The 24,998-nt window shown below is 45.0% G+C and overlaps 1 protein-coding gene and 1 long non-coding RNA gene across 2 annotated transcripts; one reads left to right on the forward strand and one right to left on the reverse strand.

The window, feature by feature from the left end:
- Positions 1-1,371: 1,371 nt before the first annotated feature.
- On the reverse strand, positions 1,372-5,684 carry LOC113974100. The gene is made up of 3 exons (XR_003536447.1): positions 5,639-5,684; positions 5,325-5,469; positions 1,372-1,434 (listed from the first exon to the last, which is right to left on the reverse strand). It is a non-coding gene; the product is annotated as an uncharacterized LOC113974100 (long non-coding RNA).
- A 2,016-nt stretch (positions 5,685-7,700) lies between these two features.
- SLC22A7 (solute carrier family 22 member 7) lies at positions 7,701-24,978 on the forward strand. The gene is made up of 10 exons (XM_027696918.1): positions 7,701-8,201; positions 10,646-10,749; positions 15,186-15,340; positions 16,763-16,931; positions 19,913-20,030; positions 22,028-22,137; positions 22,225-22,439; positions 22,911-23,019; positions 24,411-24,617; positions 24,802-24,978. Exons 1-10 carry the CDS (start codon positions 7,821-7,823, stop codon positions 24,863-24,865), a joined length of 1,632 nt encoding a protein of 543 aa, XP_027552719.1. The 5' UTR covers positions 7,701-7,820; the 3' UTR covers positions 24,866-24,978.
- The last annotated feature ends 20 nt before the right edge of the window (positions 24,979-24,998 follow it).

Genomic DNA, 24,998 nt, shown 5'->3' on the forward strand with positions numbered 1-24,998 from the left:
ATGTGAAGCAGAAATACCACCTGAATTGCTGCCAGGGGACCTTGTCTACAATTGTGCTTGGGTTTCATTCCAGCTGTGTGGCAGCTCTGCCCCCTGTTCCTTCTCTGAAACCTCCTGCAGAGTTGTGCCCAGCTTGTCATAAAATCTCCTCACAAGGTATGTTCTTTTTTTCCTACATCATGTCAACTCCGTTGGCTGTGACTAACCCCAAAACATGTGCTGGCAAGGACCAAGAGCATTCCATTGTTTCTATATGAGCACTGATGCAGCTTCTACCTCGTGCATGTAAACAGGCCTGCAAAAGCCCAGAGCTGTGTGATTTGCTGGTCACAGTGGTAATAGTGGCTTTCTCTTCTCTAGGGTCTTCTGATTCATGCAAGCAGGCAAAGTCAGAGGAACAGCTTGGAGGAATGCACCAGAGCGGGCCTGTTGCTATTCATGCAAGACATGTTCCTGCACGATGAATCTTGTTCACAACCACACATCAGGCAGCAGGCTCAGCCATCCAGTCCCAAAAGAGCATCTTTCAGAGAGCAAAGCCTGCTTTTTTAACAAAATAAAACCAAACTAAAATAAAAATTTTAAAAGTAGCATTTGTAGAGATGGTTGCAGGACCCACATCTAGCTGGTCCATGGAGTCCAACTGGGACCTGCCTGGAGGATCGTCACTGAACTCCAGAGCTGGCCAGGGACAGTGTTTCACATGACTAGTCTCTTGCTCTTCCGTTCTGTATGGTTTTCCCAATTTGAGCACCACTGGGATCGTAACAATATCTCCCTGACCCTGTCTATGCTGAGACCAACCAGCTGGGGCTGCAGTTGAACCTGCACATTAATATGCAGGAAGTGGAGCAGAAGCAAACCAGTAATGTGGCACGGTTTGACTTTTAATACTCTCTGACAATCTGACATGTCAGCTGAGGACAACAGCTCTTACAGCAGTCCTTTAACTGTGTGCAATTTGCCTCACGTCTGTCGTGTGCAGACCACATGTATGTAACAGTTTCTTATCTAGCTTTGGGAAGGGGGAGTTGAAGAGGGAACACAGAAGCTATGAAGGGTTGTTTTCATCAATTTTTAAGTTCACACCCTTTCACCACTGTCACTTGGGCACCTTTATTTGGCACGATGCAGGCAGGGTGAGCTTACAAGCAGACACCTGTCCTTTGTGGCCTGGCACAGGTAGGACAGGGCTCAAACTTATTACTTGGCTAAAGATTCATAAACTCATGGCCACCTCGCAGGCACACAGCAGGTACACTATCTGCTGGCAAGTGGGTGTCAGTGTCCATGGCTCCCTGAAACAGGCTCATTCTCTTATTGCTCAGTTTCCATCTCATTTTCTCTGCTGCCTTTTTTTTTTTTTTTTTTGAGGGTTTTGTCTGTGAATCCTCTTGCTCTTCAGTGTTACGATCTCAACAATGTTACCTTTGCCTGTGGAAAAACAATTTCAGTTGTGACTGAAATACCTATTTTAAACATTTGAATTTATGGTAAAATACCTTAACTAGCATCATGGTCTAACACACAATATAAGTGCTTTTTCTGAGATTTCAGATTATAAAAAACCTAGAGGGTAAGAATATAATCTGCCCCAGTCAATGTGATTTTTTGGAAGTTGTCTTTGTTAGGTAAGTATGGTAGCTTATTTTTTTTTACATTGATCATAGCTGATCGTATACAGCAATTGACTAAGCATCCAAAAAACACTGATCCACAATTATAAACTGAGCTGCATAGTTCACAGGTGAGATCTGTCAAATAAGTGCTCCCTTGGAAAGGTGTTTCCTATGATGGTAGGTTTTATTCTTTCTCCTATAGCCAAAAGAAAACACATTTGACTCTAGTGAAGAATCCAAAATCATAGAAAGAAACAATGGGACTTAAGAAGCTCCTTAAAGTCTCTGTCAGTATCAGGCAGATGAAAATTAAAGCTGAGCAGCATAAACTGGGAAATTGAGAAATATTTCAGAACTTCGTGGATCAGCTGCCAGCAGGAGGATTTGCCAAGGGGCTTCATCACCACCCGTAGACAATGAAATGGGACCTTCTCTGGAATACATGTCTGTCAGGCACAAGGTGCGGGCTACAGTTGCCTGAGGCACTCTGTCGAGTGAGAAGGTGAGTGGAGGAAGAAACTAAAACAGGCTGCACTTACTGGAACAGTTCAATGAAATGTGAAAAAGACAGGTTTTTAGGAGGAGGGGGTATCTTTACTTGGACCAGCTTTTGCTATAGCAGGGAAAGCCAAAGAGGCTGTTGGGCTCAGAGACCTTTCTTCTGCAATCACCTCAAGATATTTCGAGATAAGAAAACCCCCAGTGCAGACAAGGCAAGCCACAGGAGTGCCTCAAACTGCAGGGGAAGCTTGCACTGCAAGGAAACATGGCTCACACTTGTCATTTCTAGCCTTGCCTTCATCTACCTGCTAACGGCAGCAGGTAACTGTGATGCACTCTCACAGTGGGGCCCAGGAGTCAGCTAGATCCAAGGATAGACCTCCAAGCCTGTAGCTTCAAGGAAGCTGCCAAAATGTGTCAGGTTGCAGAGAGCACATAGAGATGAAAAGACACTTACAGCATCTACACAGGTTTCATTATGTACAAAAAATCTCAAGGAGAAAATAATGCAATGGAATCCAGCTATTTAAATTCACCAATTTGTATTTAAAACAATGAGGCAAAGCCTCAGACTTAAAATAGCAGGCTAAACGAGTCCAAAACCCTGTGTTATAGTGTCCACAGGCTCACAGCATAATTCAGGCTGGAAGAGACCTCTGGAGATTTCTAGTCAAAGCCCCAGCTCAGAGCAGGGTCAGTGCTGGGGTCCCACAGGGTTGCTCCCACTGGGGGAAGCTGCACCAGTGTCCCCCAGCCTCAGAGGCACAGAGCACCACAGCAGGTCAGGAGTTCATCCTGCACTGAAAGCAAACCAGCCTAAACCCATTCCTAGGATCTGCCCCAGAGTTTCCATTGGGGATGCTGGCTGAAATGGAGCCATGGCTGCAGACCCAGACATAATTATTATTACATTGGAATTTTAACCCAAAGCACAGATGTAAATTGAAAGCTGTCATTAATTATCCAGGTTGTGACAGTGCATCTAATAAGAGTAGTCACAAAAACTGCATCCTCAAACAAGGAATAGCTTGGAGGAAAGAAGACTATCTGGAAAGTAAAACTAGATGCCCTTGTCCTACTCTCTTTCCCATGTTTCTTGCTAGTGTTGGAGATGTATTGGGTGAGTTTTTACTGATTCAAGGGGTCAAAGCCCGAGTCAGTTCCTGTATTGCTGAAATTCAGAGGATCTCTACTCAAACACGGGGCAGAAGAATCAAAATTAAAGTCTCGGTCACCCAAATAGGAGCTAGGGGATGCTTAGATTTAAATGAGAAAGTTGGTGGAACAACATAATTAGTGGAGGAAGCTGATCAGTGAAGGAAGGCGAGCCACTTCGAATGCTGAATGTGTGGTGCCATATGGCCAAGGCAGCTTCCCTGTATGCTGTGCAGCTTTTCTTTACTCCTTCTGGGGGGAAAACCCATTGGGAATGGCCTGAAGGGGCAGGAAATGCAGGATGGAGCTGTGATGCTGTTGGGACGGGGTAAACACACATCGTCAGAGAAACATCATCAGAGAAACACCATCAGGGTGAGCATTAGACTTCGCTTCACCCACTCGGTAATTACCGACAAATTGCTCTCAACATCCAGTCTCCCCATCTCTGCGTTCAGCGGAAGTGTGTGACAGTGTGTTCTTTACTGTCTGCACAGGCTTTCCAAAAAACACAGTTCCAGCAGTGCTAAAGATTGCTCCAAGATCCCCAGACAGCGTTCCCTGACTTTTTGATGTAAAACCCTGGCCCTTCATTTCAGATACAGCATGTCAGGGCCTCAAGGGCACTAATGGCTGTTAACTGCCCTTCACCTGCCACCCATGCAGCTTCTTGCTTATGACCTAGGACTTCATTTGTGCTCAGGCCTGTGTTTCCTATCCCCATCTGAGCTGTGTTAGACATGTTCCTCTCTCCTGTCCTGACTGCTGCACGGACCTAGGACCTACCTTGTAGTTTTGTCTCCAGTCCTTTTCCTGCTCCAGACCAGGCTCTCTGGAGGGACTCTGGCCCTGGTTCATCCTTTCCCTGTGTCTGGGGCTGTTGACCAACACTCTCCCACCCCTGGCTCTGCCAGCCATGCTGAGACTCTGTGGGATTGTGGCCTGTTGGGGAGGGCATGCCCAGTGCTGGAGTCTTCCCAGCTCCTGGATCATCCCCTGCTCATGCTGCTCCCTGAACCAGTGGGTATATTTTGAGTTCCCTGGCAATGTTTTACTTCACATAGAATTATCCTGTCCAAGTGAGAGTAGTTGAATCAGATGGTATTTCACCCCAGAAAATATTTGATGCTGCCTGGACTTCCCATTCCTGCTGTGTCTTTCTTTTTCTGACTGAAGGAGTAGTTTGGATTTTCCCCTTCCTCAGCAAAATGTATACTAATAATTTGGGCTGAATCTCTGCCCTGCTAGTTTCCCAACAGCACTGGTTAGATGAAAATAGTTCCATGAGATAGGGAAGGGGCAGGAAGTGGCATTAGTCAGGTCTGGGGGATCTGTCTAGGAAGCAGACAGCATGCAAGCACTGGCTGTGGACCCATGATCACACACAGCAAAAGAAATGGAAGTGGCTGATGTCCTTTCACACTAAGGTAGGATCAGTGTTCACATTTATGATGGACGAGAAAACAAGCTTTGGCCAGGACCAGTTTACTTACAAAATAGTTTTCATTTGTTTGTGCAATCAAGTAAAATGGCTGCACACCAGGCTGCTGCAAGTAATGGAAAGTAGAGAAATCTGTTAATGTAGCACCAAGTCAGAATGGCATGAAGTCCCTTTCTTCTAACCCAAAACAAAGATCTTCAGGAGCCCCAGGACCTCTTTGTTGGCTGCACCTTCGCTTTCTCCAGCTGAGCTACAAAATCTGGTGCACATACATCCTGCCCAGATCATCTGGACACTCTGCTGCAGCACAGTGCACCTTAGACTGACACTGCAGGCATCCTCTGCTGACTTCCCCAGCTTTATAGGGTCTTCTGTCTAAACTGCCTTTGTAAATAATAGAAAAAATGGAGGCTCCCTGTATATGTGTCACATCTTCCTGCAGGGCCTGCACTCAGCTGCAGCTAGAAGGGGACATTTCTGCCCTCTGACAGCGAATCTAGCTCAGTGGTTCTAATGGGCACATATTTTCATGGCATAACTTGGAGGGAAGGGAGGATTTTGAGATCTGCATCTTTCCTATAGGAGAAAATTATCATTTAAGCACCAACCTGCAAGAACTGATCAGATCTCCAGGTACTCTGCAGCAGTTGATACACCTGTGGGGTGGCTCCATTTGCTAAAGGAGCAAATCAGCTCCTTCTCTCCTTTCACCATCCAGGGTATTACAGCTCCCTAGAAGGTGTTAGGAAATTACTGCTGGAAACAGAAAAGCTAAATTAGTCACCAAATAATTTAATAATCTATCCTCTCAATAAGTAGTTGGCATCCTGAAAAGGAGAAGAAAGAACTATTGCAAAAGAATACAGATGTGAAGTAAAAAGTAAATTTCTTTTCCCAGCAATATACTCTAAAGTCTGCTCACTCTCTCTGCTGCCACGCACGTTCAAGCTGTTTGAGTCAGGTCCTGCATCTACTTAACCAAGTGGCACAGTCAATCACAGCGTTTGCGCACAGGTTTGTGATTAACTCAAGCTGCTGACTGGTTTAAAGGAACACATTTTGATTAGAGAAATAAAGGAATGTACATTTTAAGCAGTTGCAGTATGAACAGTAGAGCCCCAGGACTTGCAGAGCAATGATCCATATCCTCATTTCTGATGGGGAGGCTGGAGCTGCTTTGCAGTTTAAATATGCAGCAGCATATCAATGAGAGTTTCTGTTCCTTGCTCTTAGAAGACCAGTGGTGAAGAAAAATAATTTGTCCTTTAGTTCAACTTCAGGTTAAACTGTAACCCTGGAGCACAGAACTGACAGGTGTCCCTGCTTCACTTCTGTGGTCTTCCTTCATGCTGGTCTCAGAATGAGCATGAAACATTATTTAAGCATGGGTGACCAGGAATGCTGCTGAAAAGAGGAAAGATCATCTAAGGACACAGCATGGCGGCCTTTCCCTTGTGAGCGTGACCGTCCACAGCGGGAGCCCTTAAGAAAAGCTTTTCTAGATCTCTTCATCTCTACTTGCTGGTCTCCCCTTCTTCCCAGCCCTTTGCTGCAAGGTAGAGGCAGTGCAGACCGGCCGCTCTCGGCAGCACCTGGCAGCCAGCACCACTTGCACTTTACCTGTGCCAGTCTCTTGATGTGCCTGCATCCCAACACTAATGTCGCTGCTTTCCAGGTGGATTGTCAAACTGGAGCTGCTTTAAAGCAGAGCATGTCCCAGGGCAACAACTTGGAGAAAGTTTCGGGATGACACATCAGTATCCACCAACATTCAAGACTGCAGGCTTAGTGGATGAGGGACAGTGCAGACTACTAGGAGAGGGGTACAGAGTGTGGAAATGCAGTGGGAGATAACCTATAGCAAGCTCTCAACAACACCACTGTTGCTACTTCTTCACATGCACCCTCTGCTTGCTGAATGATGCACTGCCCCCTTAACTTGGGACACAACCATCTGGGATGTGTTATCCCCAGGAGCTGCCCCATGGGTCCACTCTGTCTAGAGCACTTGCTGCAAGGGAAGTGGGTCCATGTCTTGCACCTAGGTGGGGCAAGGGTGTTAAGGGACTTACTGGAAAGGGTCCTGCAGGGACCCCCGGCAGAGTAAGGGTAGAGCCCCTTCTCTCACTGCTTTGTATTTAACTGCCCTAATCTCATCACCAGGCCCATGCAGTGGGGACAGCAGTGCCTGTGGCCCTGTCAGGGGCTGCATGTTCACTCCTTTGGCTGACACGTGGATCCTCAGAGCACACCAGCACAGGGCTTGACCCTGCAGGAGGATGTCACAGCCCCCAGTACAGCAAGCGCAGCCTCTCTGCATACTCATCAATTCCTTGCCTGTGTCCTGGGGAAACACTTCTCCAGGTGGAGAAAAGGACTTTGTAGGGAAACATACTCACTTTTTCCATTCTTTGGAGGGCACTGGTGAGCAGGTAGCCTTCACCTACAGCCCTTCCTTTTACCCCAAAGGACTCACGCTCCTGTTCGCATCCATCCAGAGACTCATCTCTCTTCCAGGTGCCTTCTCAAGCCTCTCCACACTCCCTGCTCCAGCGTCGTGACTTGACACAAAGCACACTAAAACACACTTAGCTGATGCTCAGCAGCCAGGCTTGGTGCCCCTGGGTATCCCAACACAGTGGGTCACCGCCGCTCTTCCAGAGGCCTGTTTTATGTTCCAGTGGGTCTGGCTGGTTATCAGCTCACACAAGGCAGCGTTTGTTACAGTGCCTGGGATGCTGCATGGTACATTCCCACTACAAATAAGAGTGGTCTCACAGCACTCTTCCCACAGCCTCCCTTCTTTTTGTAAATGTCCCTCTCAAAACCACAGCAGGAAGAAAGGACTTCAAAAAGAAAAGAGACTTGTGCTGAATTCGTTTGGAATTGATGTGTTGTGTGCACACAGGATAATTTCTTTGGCTATACCCCAAATGAGGAGTTTCACTGTGACTTTTGACACCTTTCAGCAAGGTCTCAAAGTCCAGTGAAGTGGCGGCATGAAAAGTCATGAGAAGTTGAGCTCCAAGAACAAAGGCTGCCTTTCAAGCCCTCGTTGCTTCTCCTTGGTACATAGCTGCTTTGAATGAGAAAACTTCACAGGAATGATGAAATTTGAGGATCTCTTGCTGGAAATTGGGGGCTTTGGCAGATTCCAGATTTTGATTTTGGTTATGCTTTGCCTCCCAAGAATCAACCTGCCCATGCATTTTCTGCTGCACAATTTTATTGCTGCTACCCCCTCTCATCATTGTGCAATTCCGCACCAAGAGGCATTTGTGAATCTCACCATGGAGGAAGTTCTACTCATCAGTATCCCCCGGGAGTCCGATGGCACTTTCAGCTCTTGTGAGATGTTCTCACAGCCTCAGTTTCACCTGTTGTTCAACTCTTCTCTCCAATCAGAAAACAAATCCATCATCCAGCGCTGCCAGCATGGATGGGTCTATGACCACTCGCAGTTGACCTCCACCATCTCCACCCAGGTAATGCCTGGCCTGTGATGCATCCAAAATTGAAATTAGATCAGTGCTTTGAGGAGCAGATGGACAGGTGTTTGCCAGGTGCACAGTATCATAAGGGAATCTTGTCCATTTTAACAAGTGGACGTGAACTGTTTGGAGAATATGTCCTGGGAGGGGGAAGCTCTTTGAAGATCAGAGAAAACAACATTTATTATTATTATTTTGTAAACATCTCATTTTGCTTAGATTGGTGCCAGTATTTCTTGTTATAATTATCTTAATTTCTCCAGGCAATTGAGAGATTCAGGAGCAGCGCAGGGATATAGGATTTTCTCTGTGTGGACCCCATGGCATTGCACAGGATTGCACCCTGTCAGGGTTTCATAAGAGCCCATTACTTCCTTTCTTGGCTTTCCAAACACTTTTTAACTTCTATTCCTCTGGTAACCCCTCCTCACTGATCTTCACCTTCCTCCTCTTCTCCACAAGGTTGTGCTGCCTGTTTTCTCTTATCACCAATATCTCTCACTGCCAAATCAGATGTGCTCTCCTGGATATCAGGAAATGCAGCATGCTGGCCAGCCATAGCCTTGAGCCTGCCCATGGTCCCTGCCCATCAAATAGTCACCACTCACCTTCTGAAACACTTTTCCAGGTCTAACAATGATACCTCTGAGTGTTAATGCTATACTTTCCTTGAAAAATGCCCAAATCACACTGGTCTTAGGGAGAGGAACAATTTGGTCAGGCAAAAGGGGCACAGTTGTGTTGGAACTGATAGTGCTGACTGTCTCAGTGAGAGCAGGGAAAAGTGTTAGCCTAGAGCACATGCCTCCTCCCCACTACCCAATCACTCCTGCTTTCATCAGGCATGGAGGTGAGGATCAGGTGTGTACCAGGTCTGTACCTCTTTTCTGCAGTGCTTCAGGGAGAGAGATGTAAAACAGTCATGGGGAAAAGGCAGAAGGAGGTACTCTGCAGCATGGAGCCTTGTGATGCTGCTCCCATTGTGCAGTGGGCTCAGGACCTGTTGAAGGGGCCAGGGCTTTCTCTGGACTCTCGCTTTTGTTGCAGGAAAGGTTGCTCAAGGTCTCGCTGGCCTTGTCAGAGAGGCTTCGTGTCCAGGTTGATGATTAAATTAAGCTTTGTACATATAGGAAATTAACTCTGCAGCTTGGCCACAGCATTCTATAATGATTAGTGACATATGAAACTCCAAGAAAGTAAATTATGCTCATTAATTTAATTAGGATGAATGTCTAAACCAACTTCTCAGTAAGAAATCAAGAAGTTAACATTAAGAGCAAGTATTTGTTCTCCCTTCCCCTCTGCCCTCCTTCTCCCTGCACAGAAAACTTCAAAGGAAACTGGTCAGGGCAACAGAAAGTGGGTTATCAACACAACATTCCCTAATGCAGGCTGAGGCATGTGTTACAGCACCCTGCTGTGGGGCACCCTGCAAATGCCCATCTCACCAGGGCAGTCTAAGGGACATGACAGAAGGATCTGGGGGAGACATGGACCTGGGCAAGTACTGCAGGGATAAGGAAAAGAAAAAAGCGAAACTCTCCATGCATGGTACCCAGGAAAGTTTTCTGATATCTAACTCTCTCCTGGGGTACATTAAGCACAGCATCACCAGCTGGACAAAAGACCTGATTTTCCTGCTCCGCTCTGCACTAGTGCAGCCTCACCTTAAGTCCTGTGTGCAGTTTTGGGCACCACAATATAAAAAAAATATTAAGCTACTTGAGAGCCTCCAAAGGAGGGCCAAGACAATAGTGAAAGGTCTGGAGGAGAGGGAGAAAGCCATTTATGAGGAGCAGATGATATCACTTGGTTTGTTTAGCCCAGAGAAGAGGAGACTGATGGGACACCTTAACTGTGGTGTTCAACATCCTCACGAGGCGAAGAGAAGGGGCAGGTACAGATCTCTTCACTTTCACAGCCAGTGACAGGGCTCAAGGAAATGGCATGAAACTGAGTCAGGGGAGGTTTAGGTTGGATATCAGGAAAAAGTTTTCACCCCAGAGGGTGACTGGGCACTGGAACAGGCTCCCCAGGGAAGTTGTCACTGCACCAAACCTGTCTGAGTTCAAGAACCATTTAGAAATGCTCTCAGGCACATGGTTTGACTCTTGGAGTGTCCTGTGGAGGGCCAGGAATCGGACTTAATGATTCTGATGAGTCCCTTCCAACTCAGCATATTCTATGATTCTATGAAGTGTTCACAGGGAGGCTGTCACAGTGAGGATAGATAACTGTGACTTTTGTAAGATTCAACTTTATATTTTTCTGGATGCCAGCACTGTCCTATGTGCGATTTAGCGCAGGATTCTACCCTTCAATCAGATTTGGTGGATACAAATTGCGAGACATGATGGCTGACCGCTGCAGTGAAGGGGTATGAAAAGGCAACAGAGACTGAACTGGGCACTAAGTATCTTTGCTGCCTTGTGTTTCAGTGGGACCTCGTGTGTGAGCAGCGTGGACTGAACCAGGCAACAGCAACCTTCTTCTTCATTGGCGTTACGATGGGGGCCGTGGTATTTGGATACCTTTCCGACAGGTTTGACCCCTTTCAGGTTGTTCCTCCAGGGCCTCAGTTTCATGACAAGAATTTCACAGATCTGTGACCTACAACTGGCAATCAGAGGGGCAGAGAATGGAGAAAAGAAAATTGTAAAGGAGAATTCAGCCTCTCACTTGAAAATGGGATTCAAGTCACACTATGAAGCAATGCAGGGGTAAATAATTAATGGACCAGAGAGTTAGCAGTCCACCAGAGAAACTCTGGCCTTGGTTAGGACTCAGATGCAATGCTGGCTGCAGTCAGCTTTGCTGCAGGAACAGTAAAAACCAAAAAAAAAATCTAGTATGCAAGACCACAGTCAGAAAAAAACTGTCTTAAAAGAGGAAAGATGGTTGAAACAAAGCTCAACAAAGAGGTTAAAGGGTTAACTCTTGCAAGTTATAGACAAATTGGCTAATGACAGCCAAGTGAGTGACTCAGAGCAAATACATGCCATAGCTCAAAAGAAGAGTCTCCAGCAAGGAAGACCTGATTCTCTCATTACTAAAGAATCAGGGTAAAGGAGATTCTTATAAGCAAAGAGGTATTCCTCAAGGAAGAGCTGAAGCAATGAGGAAAACAGGAACAAATCTGCTCTCTCTGGTCAAATGTTGGAATGTGACAATGTAAACCTGAAAAAAAATCCGAGTAATAACCTAGAAAAAGCATCAATTAAGAAATTCAATGTTTTTGCAAACAGCAGAACCAGGAAACCCACCTGAGGATACATAGTCCAGGCACACAGTTGGGATGTGCTATTCACGGTATGCTAGCCATGATTTAATAACTGTGTTTCCTGTGCAGGAAACTCCTTCCCTATTTGCTTTGTCTGGAAGCAAGTAGGTATTAGCGTACAGCAAGTTACAAAATTACTGTAGAGGGGAACCAGCTTCACATAGTGCTCAAGATGGGAATTTTTACATCCCTGTCTTTGCACATGGGTATATGTGCATACTGTTACAAGGATCCAAGACACCTAGTTGATCTTCAGACTGTGTGTCTTGGCTTTGTATCTACAATAGTTTTATCGCACAATTGGAGGAAGAGAAATTCAGGATCAAGAAAAGGAGCAGGACAAAATAATGCAGAAGAAAAGGTCTCTGTTAGCACAAAATGAAAAATAATTTCTTTTACAAAAGGATTGTGAGGGGAAAGAGCCAGTAGAAGACAAAGGCATAAAAGGAGCATCTGGAAATAAAAAGACTATAGTGTGAGAAATAAATGAGTTTGTGCTCACAGTGGGAGAATATGTAGGGGCAGATGTTGGAGTTGGAGCTTTGAAATAGGCTGACAGAAGAAGACAGAGATAAATTGGGGTAGCAGGGAGTGGTTACCCTAGAGCCTTACAGCACCTTTGGGATGGAAAAGCTGGAACAGTTGGCATTGTGTGACCTCCACAGCAGAGGGCTGGGATGGTATCACATTTCAAATCTGTTTTAAACTGGTCTCCAAATAATATCTCAGGAACTACATGCCAGGCAGCTTGACATCTGTCTGTACCAGGCAAATTGGCAGAAACCACTCTGAAAGATTGAGCCAGTGCCCCATGGGACACACTAGTGAAGAATCAGTTGGTTTTTTTCAAAACATCCATGCCTTACAAATGTATTGGATTTCTTTGCTTGCGCTAACAGGCATATCAGCAGAGGAGACACCACCTACACAGTACCAAGAAGCCTCCTTACCAAAGGCTTCTTAGGAAATTGAGCCACCCTAGGATAAGAAGGAACGTCTCTGCATGACTAAATAATCAATTAAAAGCCAGGAAGGAGAAAGGAGATGTTAGTGACAAGGGAGGGACCAGTTCTTGGATTTGTGTGCTTTTCAGCACATTTGTAAATAATCTGGAAAGAGAGCAAGTGGGGAGGTGATGCTGAGTGGTAGAGATGAGATCCAAGCATGGAGAATTGCAGAAGGAGCTAAAGGACTCTGTGACTGGATAGGAGAATCAGAAGACAAAATTTCAGGGCAGAATAATCTTAAATAGAGAAAAAATTTTAACTTCTCATTTAAAAAGGAGGCTCTGAGCTGACCCTAGCTACTCAGTAGGAAGACTTTGGTGTTATGACAAACGCAGTTTTCTCCAGGCAAACATCCACACAGCAATGAGTAGTGGCTGGGGAAGCAAGTGAAAAAATCAAGAATCATTAGGAAAGGAATATAAAATTAATATCACTATTAAGAATATCACTATGCAGTAACATGTAAATGCATGGTGGTCCCATATCTTGAATTCTGTGTGCAGATTTGATCTCCCTCCATGCCTCTTCCCCATCTCAAAAGGATACAGGAGAAATGGACAAAATTTGGAGAAGCTAACAGAAAAAGACTAAGTTATGGATGGCCTTCCAACTGGTCAGACAAGGACCCTTCAGTCTGCTCGAGTGGCAGCTAACAAGAGTTTCACAGTCAGTTGTGCCCTTGTGAGCAGACAGAAGAAGAGCTGAGGGTGCACCTGAGATATGTGGCCAGGGACTACAGGGCCTGTCAGGAAGTTCTTGCAGCCCATGTAATCACAGTGTGGGGGCAGCACACCCAGTAAATTTGGCAGATCTGTTAAACGTCAGAAGCCATGCCCCACATCTTCCCTATCACCTAAGTTGACTTCCCATTAGCAACCTTTCTTTTCTCTGATAGAGATGAGATCCTACCTCTTTGTGCTAACAGCAAGGCAGAGATTTCATCTGTTGTTCCCCAGGGTGAAAGCCGTCTGGTCCTGGCATTTTGCTACTGTTCAGGTTTGGTTTTTTCCTAAGCCTTGACAGATATTTGGGTTTGAGAACAACTCTATTGACAAATTGGTAAACCCTGGTAAAGCCTCCAACAACCTTCACTGTGAACACATAGATGCAAAAATACATACTGTTTCTGTTCTTGTCTGCTTTTTTCTGAAGACTCCTCTTGTACCTTGTCCTTGTACTGAATTGGCTCTATGATGCCTTGGCAGAATTCCATATTGTTGTTTTTTTTAATGAAAATGGCTTTTTTATTAATTTAATGCTTGTGCAGTCTGCTCCTTTTATTGTATTTTCTACAGTCTTTCAGAGGTTGTGCTTTCCTGCCACTCTCTTTGAAGACAATTTTAACAGCATTATTTCTAGTAGCCTCCCTGTATCCTGCAGTTCAATCCTGCCAGCTCGCCTCTGGTTTTCCTAGCAGGTGGTCTGCATTTTCTGAGAGAGTCTAGTAATGTGTCCTTAAATAGCTGTCTTGAGTCTTGTGGGAAATCTCGTGGTTTTATATCCTTCTTGCTGTATTTTCAAGAAAAATAATTTTAAAAATGCGTCTTCCTTCTTAGGCAGTTATCTCTTGGAAGCTGGATCTAGCTCTGATGCGCTTCTGGGTGTATCCTGTTCTGACCCAGGGGCATCACGGTGTCTTTTGCAAACTGCTCTGTACTTAAATTTCAAAGCAGTTCCAGCAAACTTCCAGCGCCCAAGACAGAAGTTGTTTTTTTCAGCACTAATTACTCAACTGCTGAATTAATTATTGTGGCATTATGCCCCTCTACACCACTTTTTCCCCTGAAGCAATTGTTCTTGCCACCATCCTTCTCAGGTGGCCACTAAGAGAGCCCTAACGCCAGGATCAGAGCAGGATTTCAGTCCCTGTAAACTGAACATTACCTATTGACAGGCTTAATCTACTACTCCAGCTTGAACCTAAGCTTTCTTAACATGCTATGCTGATGTACCTCAGGAGACTGACACCTTGTGTTCCATTTTGACTAGGTTGTATAGAAATACATGCAGAAATATTTCTTTATGTGTATGTCTGTGTATACACATGTGCATTTGTGTGTATTTGATTTTCTGTATTTCTCCACACTCTCCATGCAGGACTCTGGATGTGGTGTAAGATACTGTGACTCCCAAAACCCTCGGGGTACAACCTCCTCAGAGACCCCTTAGGATATCAGGGCTACTTGCACATGTGGGCTGACAATTGGATTCCTTTGTTTTCCTTCCAACAAGCAGGTTCAATATGTCATTACTCTCTCTCCTGCTTCAGAGTGGTGGCAGTGGCTGGTCCTGAGTGAGCCATGGGAGAAGGACATGCTGAGCCAGTCATGGGGACAGCAATTGGAGGGAACAGGGTGTGCCAGCAGCAGGGGATTTTGAGCTGACATCACTGCTTTTGATGATGTTGTTAGCCAGGGGAGCCTGATTTGTTGTTCTGATCAGCGTTGCTCTTTCCACTGGAGAGCCCCATGCCCAAAGCTCATGGGGCAGTCAGGCCCTCTGAATAGGAGTGCAACACTCTTGCACCGCCTATATCCAGAGCCATTTCCTCTTCTCCAGGATGTTGCACCTTGCACTCTTTGCAGAGTGGACAATATTTTAATTTTCTCCTAAAATCCTGGTTTACTCACTTCAAACCATACTCCTGTGACAGATTTCCAGCCTTTGTAACCAAGCTTGTGCTTGTGGCAGGTTCGGACGGAAAACCATGCTCCTGCTGTCGCTTGTGTGCTCTCTTGTATTTGGGATGCTGAGCGCTGCCTCGGTCTCCTACAGCATGCTGGCCATCACACGAGCCCTCACCGGGGTGGCCCTGAGTGGTGTCTCCCTGATTGTATTGCCTTTGGGTAAGTATGTGGGGGTTTGTGGGTGTCTGGTTGCACAGGGGGACTCCTGACAGGCAGTGGGTAGGAAGGGACTCATCTACCAGACAGGACGGAGTTAGTAGGAACAGGAGTCTGGAAACTGTGTGTGCAATTTCATTACAGGCAGCCAAAAGAACATCACTCTTGGAAGGATCCAAGAATTACAATTTTCTGTTTGTCTAATTAATACTCTAGCCAAAATATAACCACTTCTGTTGCATGAACGCTTCCAACCCGTGCTACCCAATTCCTGTTAAGCATCATCAGTAGTACAATAAAAGCTGTAGACCAAAGTATCTGCCCCTTTCCTTTGACGTAGAGTTCTCACCTTTCAAGTGCACATTGTTAAGACAATTCAGCAACATTGCCCTGTCCTCAGCACGAGAAGGACAGCGTGTCATTTAGAGGGTGTTTCTACTTCTCTAGTCTTGAGTTTCCGCACAGTTTTCCTAAGTTCCCAATCTTTGTATTTTATGAAGAGAAGAACCACACACACACACACACACACACACACACACACACACAAAATCATACAAAGCTAGGCAAAACTGAAGCCGAAGAATTTAGACTATTATGTAATAAAAACAAGCTCCAAACTTCAGGGTACCCAATAGACCACTGAATGATTTTGTAGATACAGTTGGGACATATTAGGCAAGAGTCTTAGTACCCAAGAGCAAATTACAGATGCAGCAAAAATTTCCAAGATTTTTGCAGATCCAGAAAAGATCAAGCTAAAATGGCTTCAATACTAGAAAAGTCCATATAAGACCTGATAAGGACTGCTATATCTTTTGTTATTATAAAGGTTGATGCCTGCAAGACAAAGTAGAGCTTGGGAGGGACATTTCCGATTCTTAAAGGTTGTAGCAAGATGTCCAGATCTTTGGAGGGAAAATGGCTTTTTTAGTTCACACACACAAACGAAGAGACCACCATCTGGCTTTACACGTGCATTAGTATTCACATTGGGTAGATTCCACATGAGTGACAATTCATCTCAATATATTTCTTTAATCTGAAATAATGAGTGGGCAGAGAAATGGGAAATCATGCAAGCAACACAGTTAGGAGGAAAAAAAATCTTTTTGACAAAGAAGACCATTTGAATGCTATTGACAGGGATAAAAAGAAGGTATCACCTAGAGTGTTTTTAGCACTGTTTCTTAATATATAACCAGTATTTCTTTTTTTAAAGGGTTTTATTTTAGTTGCTTACAGCTTTACAAGAGGTTAAGAATTGTGATGAATGTTTTAAATGTTCCAAATATTGGCCAAACAGTGGAACCTTGTAAAGGAGAAGACCAGGGATGTCACATTGCTTTGCACTTCTCAAAAAGCCCTGCAGACCCCTTCCTGGAGAACTCCTGTGTGTCCCATCTAAATGCTGCCTCCCTCTTGCAGCGATGGAGTGGGTGGACATACAGCACCGCACCTTCACCGGGATCCTGAGTAGCATCTTCTGGAGCGTTGGGAACATGCTGCTGGCCATGGTAGCATACTTGGTGCGGGAATGGCACTGGCTGTTAGTAGCTGTAACAGGACCTTGTCTTCTGAGCATTGTCTGCCTGTGGTGAGTGAAGTGACAGGGTGGCTGGTGGGGATGGGAGCAGGCTGTGATTTGCCTCCTCTGCTCTGTGAGCATGGCAAGCATCGGAACACTGATCCTGGGATTCACTCCAGCAACTTCAAGAGGAGCAGGACTCATCTGTGTCCTGTACTCAGATTGCCCACGAGTGGCAGCTTTTGAAAACAGCAGAGCCTGGGTTTCATCTCTCCAAGAAGGCCAGGAGCAAAGGTCACATCACAGCTTTGGGGGCAAGGAGGAGGCAGGACTGGGGCTGAGGCCAGGCATTTGAATAACAGGCTGCAGCACAAGGGAGCAGGATTTGGTGCTGCAAGCTCTGTCAGACATGCTAGAGTAAAGAAAAGATATCTCAATAAAGGGAGGCAGGACCAGATCCCTGGCTTTAATCCTTAGCAAACTCAAGATAAATAATTTATCCATCCTCTGTCCCCACCTCACTGGGAAAGATACTTTTTTCCATGAGAGCCAATGACACCTTCAGGCCAGGTCAGGTTCATTTACTTCTGTACTTCCCATGGCTTTTCTCAGCTGTGTAACCACTCGGATGGGCCAAATATATCTGCTTTCTGTGGGCTATTTCCCTCCTGTAGCATTATTTAAGACATATATGTCATGTCCTAAGGCTTAAAATGGGAGATGGTTCATTTAGTAGAAGAAACTTTGGGGTTTTTTATGTAGTAATACAAACTAGAATACAGAGTTCGTTCACTGACAGTGTGATTGTCATGTGAAGTGAATTGGATCAACTTAGCTGACAATCCAAAACAGTCCTTTGAATAAGTAGCTCCATTTCCTGCCTGGAAAAAAAGGCTTGCGCTCAAATAAGCAAGCAGGTATTCCCACAACTGCCCTACTGAAAGCATTCAGCAATGGGGGGGGTGAGTCTCCTTCACCTTAGGGTGGTTGTTTAGTTCCTTTTGGACAACGGCGCAGTGCTGGATCACGCTGCAGAAGTCACAGATGTGTCCCTCAGGGGGATGGGGAGCTCTCGCTGGAAACCATGCAGAATAAGTTCTGATTGTTAGACACATGGGTCCAAAAATTATGTGCATAATCACTGAACAAAAGGAGTGATATCCAAATGCTGAAATGCCTTTCAGCTGCTATCAAGGATGCTTCTGAAGACTATGGTTTGCTTGCTTACTGCATCTGTCCATCAGCATGAAGCACTAGATTAAATAGCTGCACAGATCTAGTACAAAAATCTCAAATAATCCTTACTAAAAATGGAATATAAATTCATGCTGTTGTTATTCAATGGCTAAAGAAAGATGTACTGGCTTTCTGGCAAAGAGTAACATCTGATCTTTCACTGATCAAGTCCAACACAACTAAAATATGTGTTCTGCTGACTTTTTTAGTTTGAGTTGTTTTGCTTGCTTTCTAGGACAACCAGCCAAAAAAACCTGAGTCCTTGGAAGTGGTGAAATTCACAGATGCATTTGGACCCACCCTTTCCATGAGAGCTGTTTGGTTTTTTTCTCTTACTGTATCTTTTACAGAGATTAGTTCTCTAACAAACTATACTGTAATTTGATCAAACTTCAAGCACCCAAAAGGCCAATGACTGGCAGATAATTAAAACTCCCTGAAGTATGGAATTAAAATCTAATTTAGCACTCTGTAGATACTATTGACACAATGTCAGAACTCAGTGGAGACATTAGACAACCAAAAGACATAATATTACACCTTAGAGACAGTGGCAATGAGCACAAAATGCCATCTTTCCTTCTTTATATTTCCCAAGGTGCACTGGGTTGTAAGTTTGTGGGAAGGAGATGAAAACTTTCAACAAGATCAGTTCTGCAAATGTTTTTGTTCTGCATGTCATTTGCAGTTGCTGCTTGAATAGTGACAGCAGTTGTTCACTAGTTTTGTCATAATCTGATTTAGGGCACATGAATCACGAACAGCTTACAGGGATCTGGTCTCAGACATTCTAGTGGGAGGCTCCAATGAGAGACTCTGACAACTCTGTGACCTCAGTAGACCTCAAACCCGCAGTGGGTTGTAAATTTTCCCACTGGCTGCACAGAATGCTCAGCTGAAAGTCTCCATGAGAATGGCAGTTTCTGGTTTTTATTTCTCTCCAGGGACAGATTTGGGTAACAGGAGGTAGGTGTTGGCTGTTCTAGCAGGACTTGGACACTTTGGGGTATTTCACATGTCTGCTGGACCCTGACCGCTATGGGCACCCACAAAACACCATGTACCCCCTAGGCCACATGGGCTGCACTGTGGCCTGGGAAGCTCTGGGGCTTGTAGCCATGAATTGCAGGCAGATGCAAGATTAGAGAGAAGTCCAAGGAGAGGGAGTTGCAGATGCTAGTTTAAGACAAGTGCTGGATCTTTTGCTGGGGCAGAAAAATAAGAATCACCGGACTCCTACCCTACACAGGTCTGCTAAGCAGACCTCCCTGATTTGCTAATTAGCTCTATACAGTACAGCATCCCTGGTCGCTCAGTGACTGGCATGGGCATGTCACTGAGGGCTGCAACCTCAATGATTTAGACCCAGTTGACTGTCTTGTGCAGGCAGCTTTGATTATTGTGAAAAACAAACAATTTAAGTAACTAACAAAGTAAGTATAGAGCTTACTGCTTCATTGTAATTTTTAATATCTCACAATTTCAAAGTTTAAAAAGTCACAAAAAGCACGAATGTGTAAACTCTCTGGGGCCAATTTTAATTGATAAAAGTTTGGCACTTCAACCAGCTCAGAAAATTCAAGCTTTGATCAAAGATCACATGATTAAAATTTTGGCTAGACATACATCAATTAGTAGACTGCACTCCTTTAGGGGTAGAAGGGCATATAGGTGTAAAAAAGGTGTCCCATTACTCTTATTCTCATGCACCATAGTTGCTATTTTTAGCTGAGGTTGAAGTCTCATAAAGATGCCAGAGCCATGAATGTGGGGTGGAAAACATGAAGGAACACTGTCTTCTCTCCTTGCATCAGGTGGGTCCCAGAGTCTGCCCGGTGGCTCATAGCCAAAGGCAAAGTGAAGCAAGCTCACAGGCATCTGCTTAGATGTGCAAGAATGAACAGAAGGAAAGATTTTGCTCTCTCACCAGAGGTAAGAAACTGAAGATCCAGACACATGTTCTTCCCTTCCCACTTTCTCTCTATATATTTTACTTCCCTTTGATACCTGAAGCAATGCTCAGTCTGCAGTGTGTTCTGTGGGGCACTGTGGTCCACAGAGTGCCATGCTCCTTTTTTATTCTAGAAAGCAGCTACATTTACTCCTAAAGATAAAACAGCAGCCTAGATCCCATAAGACCAAAAATCCCCTTCATTAGGTGGAGTGTCTTTCCACTCATTATTGCCATGACAAGAGGCCTCAGTGGACTGGACACTGGACTAAATACACAGTGAGAGAGAAGTGCAGCCTGAGAAAATAAGGCAGAGGCATCACTCCCATAACACACAGGAGACTGTGCAGTTGCACAGGGAACTCGTCCAACTTAGTGTTTGCCTTCTTGGTTGCTGTAGTATTTGCCAAGTGTTGGTACAGTGCTGGAAGAAAGCAAACACACATTATTAGCATGTAGGTAGCATATTTTCTCTCACATTGCACTTGAGATACTCCATATAGTATAATCCAAAAATGCAAAAGCTAGTTCACCTTAGGCTGTATTTAGTGTATACATGAAACTGGGAGATTGTCAGCAATGGTGCCACAGTGATCAATGTGGGTGTAAAGAACATTCAGCATAATCAAACTTTTCCCCTGGCTAAAACTTTGTTTTCAAGTCAGTCATGGTTCTGCCAGCACTTTTAAAGGGATGTGGCAAGGGTGAGGCATTGGGCAAAGTATGCATGCATCCACTGGTTTGAACCCATTTTTGCTTGACCCCAAAGGTGTAAAGAATGAAGTTTCTCAGCTAGATGTCTGAACAAATGAAGAGGAAGGAGAACCCTAACAAATGGACAGCATTTAATTTTTAAAAAGCAGTTTCTTAATATCTGTCAAAGAGTTGATTAGCCCTTTTGATTTTTGACAGAAAAATGGTGTGGCCTATGCAGCTCTGTGGCTGGGATTAAGTATTTATGCAAAAGCTTTGGCTGAGGCTTTGCTTTCTCTGAAGAGGATATTGATTTGAGAGTACATATAACTAGTTAGCAGACTCTCTCCTCAAGGTTTCCTGTGTTTCATAACCTTATCAATTTTAACTGTCCTACCCTGCATTTGCTGATGATTTTTGGACATGGTGAAGTGAGGCTGAGAAGAATTCTCTCCCAGTAGTAGGTATCCACATCATTACTGTCTGAAGCCTCCTTTAGTGTGCAATCTAACGACCAGCTGGCAGGGGTTGGCATGCAATCCTCCCAACAAAATGCAAATGCGGTTGTTTCCCCTGGAGTAAAACGACTCCATCATTTCCGCTGGAGATCTCCATTAAATACACAGTGAACCCATGGCAACCAGCTTAGGTATAGCTACATTGCAGACCTGTGGTTGTGTGAATCTCTTGCATCTCAACCAGCGAGCAGAACTTACCAACTCCACTGGTACTTACCCCTCAATCAATTGCCAAAAGCCTTTGTGAATAAGCACTCTCTTCTTCCTCATGGGCAGCGTTCACTTCTCTGTGCTTGACTTTTTTATGTATTCTGTATTTATATAAACAGATGTACAAATGATTACACTTTAAATACATGCACTCAGAAAATAAAGCATGCAGCTCACTGCTGGCTGCTGTCTGAGACCTCATAAAACAGCAGGCAGCCACATGGTGAATAGGGTGGAACTGACCAACACTGACCTTGTTAACACCATGATCTGCCATTTCTCTACAACCCTTTCTGCCACATGGGGTTTATAGGTAAGAGGGTAGAAGGGGCCATGAGAAGAAAAGCAGGTCTAAAATCGTAGGCAATCTGTAAAGTTGTAGGAAGACATGCCTCTGACAATGTATGCTCACAGAATTGTTCTGGAATGGGAATGCATGGCAAATCCAAGGCGGAGCTGAAGCTGGGAAGGGCAAAGTCCCCTGCCTGTCTAGGGTTTCATGTCTGGATCCTAAAAATACAGCAGCTGAGCTGTTTCCTTCATTCCATCTCTCCCAGGCCCTGACAAGGATGACAACAGACAAAAAGCCAGCAGGGAGTTACTTCTACATCAGTTTGTTCAAAACACCAGTCCTGCGGAAGATCTCTCTGTGTTCTGGGGTTGTGTGGTAAGCAGTATCACTTCACATAGGGAATTCATCCTGCATTTCCCCAGAGGGATTTCCCTAAGTCCCATCTCTACACATTCCTCGCAGGTTTGGGGTTTCCTTCTCTTATTATGGCATGAGCATGAACCTGACTGGCTTTGGGCTCAACATCTACCTCTCCCAGTTTGTGTTTGGTGTCATTGAGATTCCAGCCAAGATGATCATGTACATGCTGGTGAACCGAATTGGACGGCGACAGAGTCAGGCGTGGACACTCATCCTGACTGGACTGTGCATAGGAGCCAACATTGCCATTCCCAAGCGTGAGATGCTATATGCAGTACTTGCTAAAGGGGAGGTTTCCATTCTGTGTAGTGCTAGAGAAGGAAAACCATAGATCATGTTCACAGGCAATTCTGTATAGAAAAGTCCTCCACCTAAGGGGTGTCTATGAGTCAAGGTCACTAATATGGGCTAGCCCTAATATCTGGTGGCAACAGATGGTTTCCAGTCACTGTGAAGGGCCCAGCGATGGCAAGGTAAAGTGCCTATCTTAATTACAGATGTTGTACAATGGGAAATGTCAGGAACCTATCCTTTCCTCATTCCCATTTGGGCTAACAACAAACTGACAGATCCAGCCTTTGGAGACAGCAGCTCCAGGGCTATGAAGTTCCCTGTTTTGTCTGTGGGAGCACTGAACCTTCTCCCTTCTTATACATGAGGCCACAGGAAGCTTCTTCCTAGAGGCAGCTCTTTGACCATTGTCACATATGCCTTTTCTTTCCCGCTAGCCTTCACCTCCTTGCGTTCTGCAGTAGCCATTATGGGCAAAGGCTTCTCAGAAGCTGCGTTCACTACTGTCTACTTGTACACCTCTGAGCTCTACCCTACCATACTGAGGTAAGAGATGCCACTCACCTGAATGCACACCCAGAGCTTCAGTGGGGTATTTGACACCAGCACAGCAGGATGTGCTGTTGGCCAGATTGGTCCCTTGCCTCTGGAAATAGCAGGTTTTACGGATTACATATACTCACAAAAAAGGGGCAGAAAGCCACCTTTTCTTGTTATGTGGGTTATGTGCGTTGGGTTATGTGTGGTTAGTTTATGTTGATAGGGAGACGAATGGAAAGGTGAGGAGTATTCTGTGTGGGAAGATTTTTGAACTCCATAAGGCATCTGTGCTTAGTAAAGTCTTACTTCCCTGTGATAATCTGTCAGCAACTGTTAAAAGACCCTGAAAATAATAACTTGAAATATTAAGTTTTATAAGGAACACATACTACCACATGTTTGAGAGTCTTTTGGACATCAGATGATATTAAAGCATGGATTAACTAGCCTTCCAGGAGGAAAAAAATAATTTACTTGAAATATCTGGGCAACAGTAACAAAAAAAAACAGATTTATCATCTGCATAGTTTGGGATACAGCTGGACTGGTGGAAGGAGCCACCTCACTGCTTTCTTTGTGAAAGTCTGAAAAAACTCTCATGAATCACAGCAGGCCTTGTAACTTACCTCACCTCTGTCCCTTCACGCCCAGAGTACCCTTCTTTGCCATTTAGTCCTTTAGCTTTCAATGGTCTGTTGCATGTGGCAAATGATCCATATTTAAACCAAACATGTAACACTGATCTGCTACTTTTTATCTCAGATTGGTTTGTATTTTTCACTCAAAGACCTTGACAGAGACAAAACTGTTGGTTCCTTCTGCAGTATTTGTTCTGTATATGCACAAACAGATCCCAGGATCCTTGTTATTGGTGTGAAATGCCACCCATCCCCTCAAAATTAGGTCTTATTTTTGGTCTCTGCAGCAAGGCCTCCTGGGCTCATCGCTACAACAGGACCAAAGGTGCTCACAGATATCTCTAGTGTATGCCACCTGCCTAGAAATACCTGGGAAAAGATGGAACTTGGGTTTGCTTTCAGCAGGTCAGAGGACTTAGTACTAGAAAATGCTCTCAGGGTTTTAGACATTTAAAGTGGAAATAACTTTAGAGCAGATATTTTGAGTGTGGAACTGCAGCTCCTTTCTCATAATAGATATAAATCTATTTCTCACAGCAGCTACAGTTGCTCTCTGGGAAATACTATGATTGTAGGAAGATATGAAGAAAGAATGGAAAAAAACCTAGGAAAAAACTGTCAGAGGAAATACCTGGGGCAAAAAAAGCCTCAGTACTTAAAGAAAAATGCAGGGGAAGGGGCAGAGTTCTGCACTTTTTCCCAAGATCTGATATGACAGAAGTACTCCTCTCTTTCTCATGGTGGTCTACACCTTTCTAGGCAGAATGGGATGGGGTACACCTCCTTTGTGGCACGCCTCGGCGGGGCTTTGGCCCCACTTGTGTTCCTGCTGGACGAGGTGTGGAGGTCTCTGCCAGAGGTGACGTACTGCAGTGTAGCAGTGTGCAGCGGTGCAGTGGCCTTTCTGCTCCCAGAGACGCTCAACACGTGCCTGCCTGAGGGTATTGAGGACGTCGAGAAGGCACAGTGAGTCAGCCCCATCCTGCCGTGCACATGGAGTCTGCTGAGGCAGAGGGGACATAACCTCTCTGTTGCCTGCAATTCCCTGTCTTTGGGTGGCAGCAGATGAAGGGACAGCCTGGTGGTGTCTGGGCTGTCAGGCTTCCTGATTTTGTGTCCATCAGCCCAAACATGTGTTTTGTTCTTCCAGAGTAAAAGTGCCGCCAGAAACCACTGCTCCTGAAGGCATGCCGCTACAGTCTCTGCTGAAGTGAGGCACTCCACGGGACAGCCACCATGCAGGACTGCACAACTGGCCCTTTCTTCACTTGCTATCTTTTCAGCAGCAGTTTATCACTCTGGTTTATCAAGATCCTTCTCGAACACAGTACGAGATGCAAGTCTGAT

This window comes from Neopelma chrysocephalum, unplaced genomic scaffold, assembly GCF_003984885.1.
Source record: "Neopelma chrysocephalum unplaced genomic scaffold, ASM398488v2 Primary Assembly neopelma1_117, whole genome shotgun sequence".
Taxonomy (NCBI): Eukaryota; Metazoa; Chordata; class Aves; order Passeriformes; family Pipridae; genus Neopelma; species Neopelma chrysocephalum.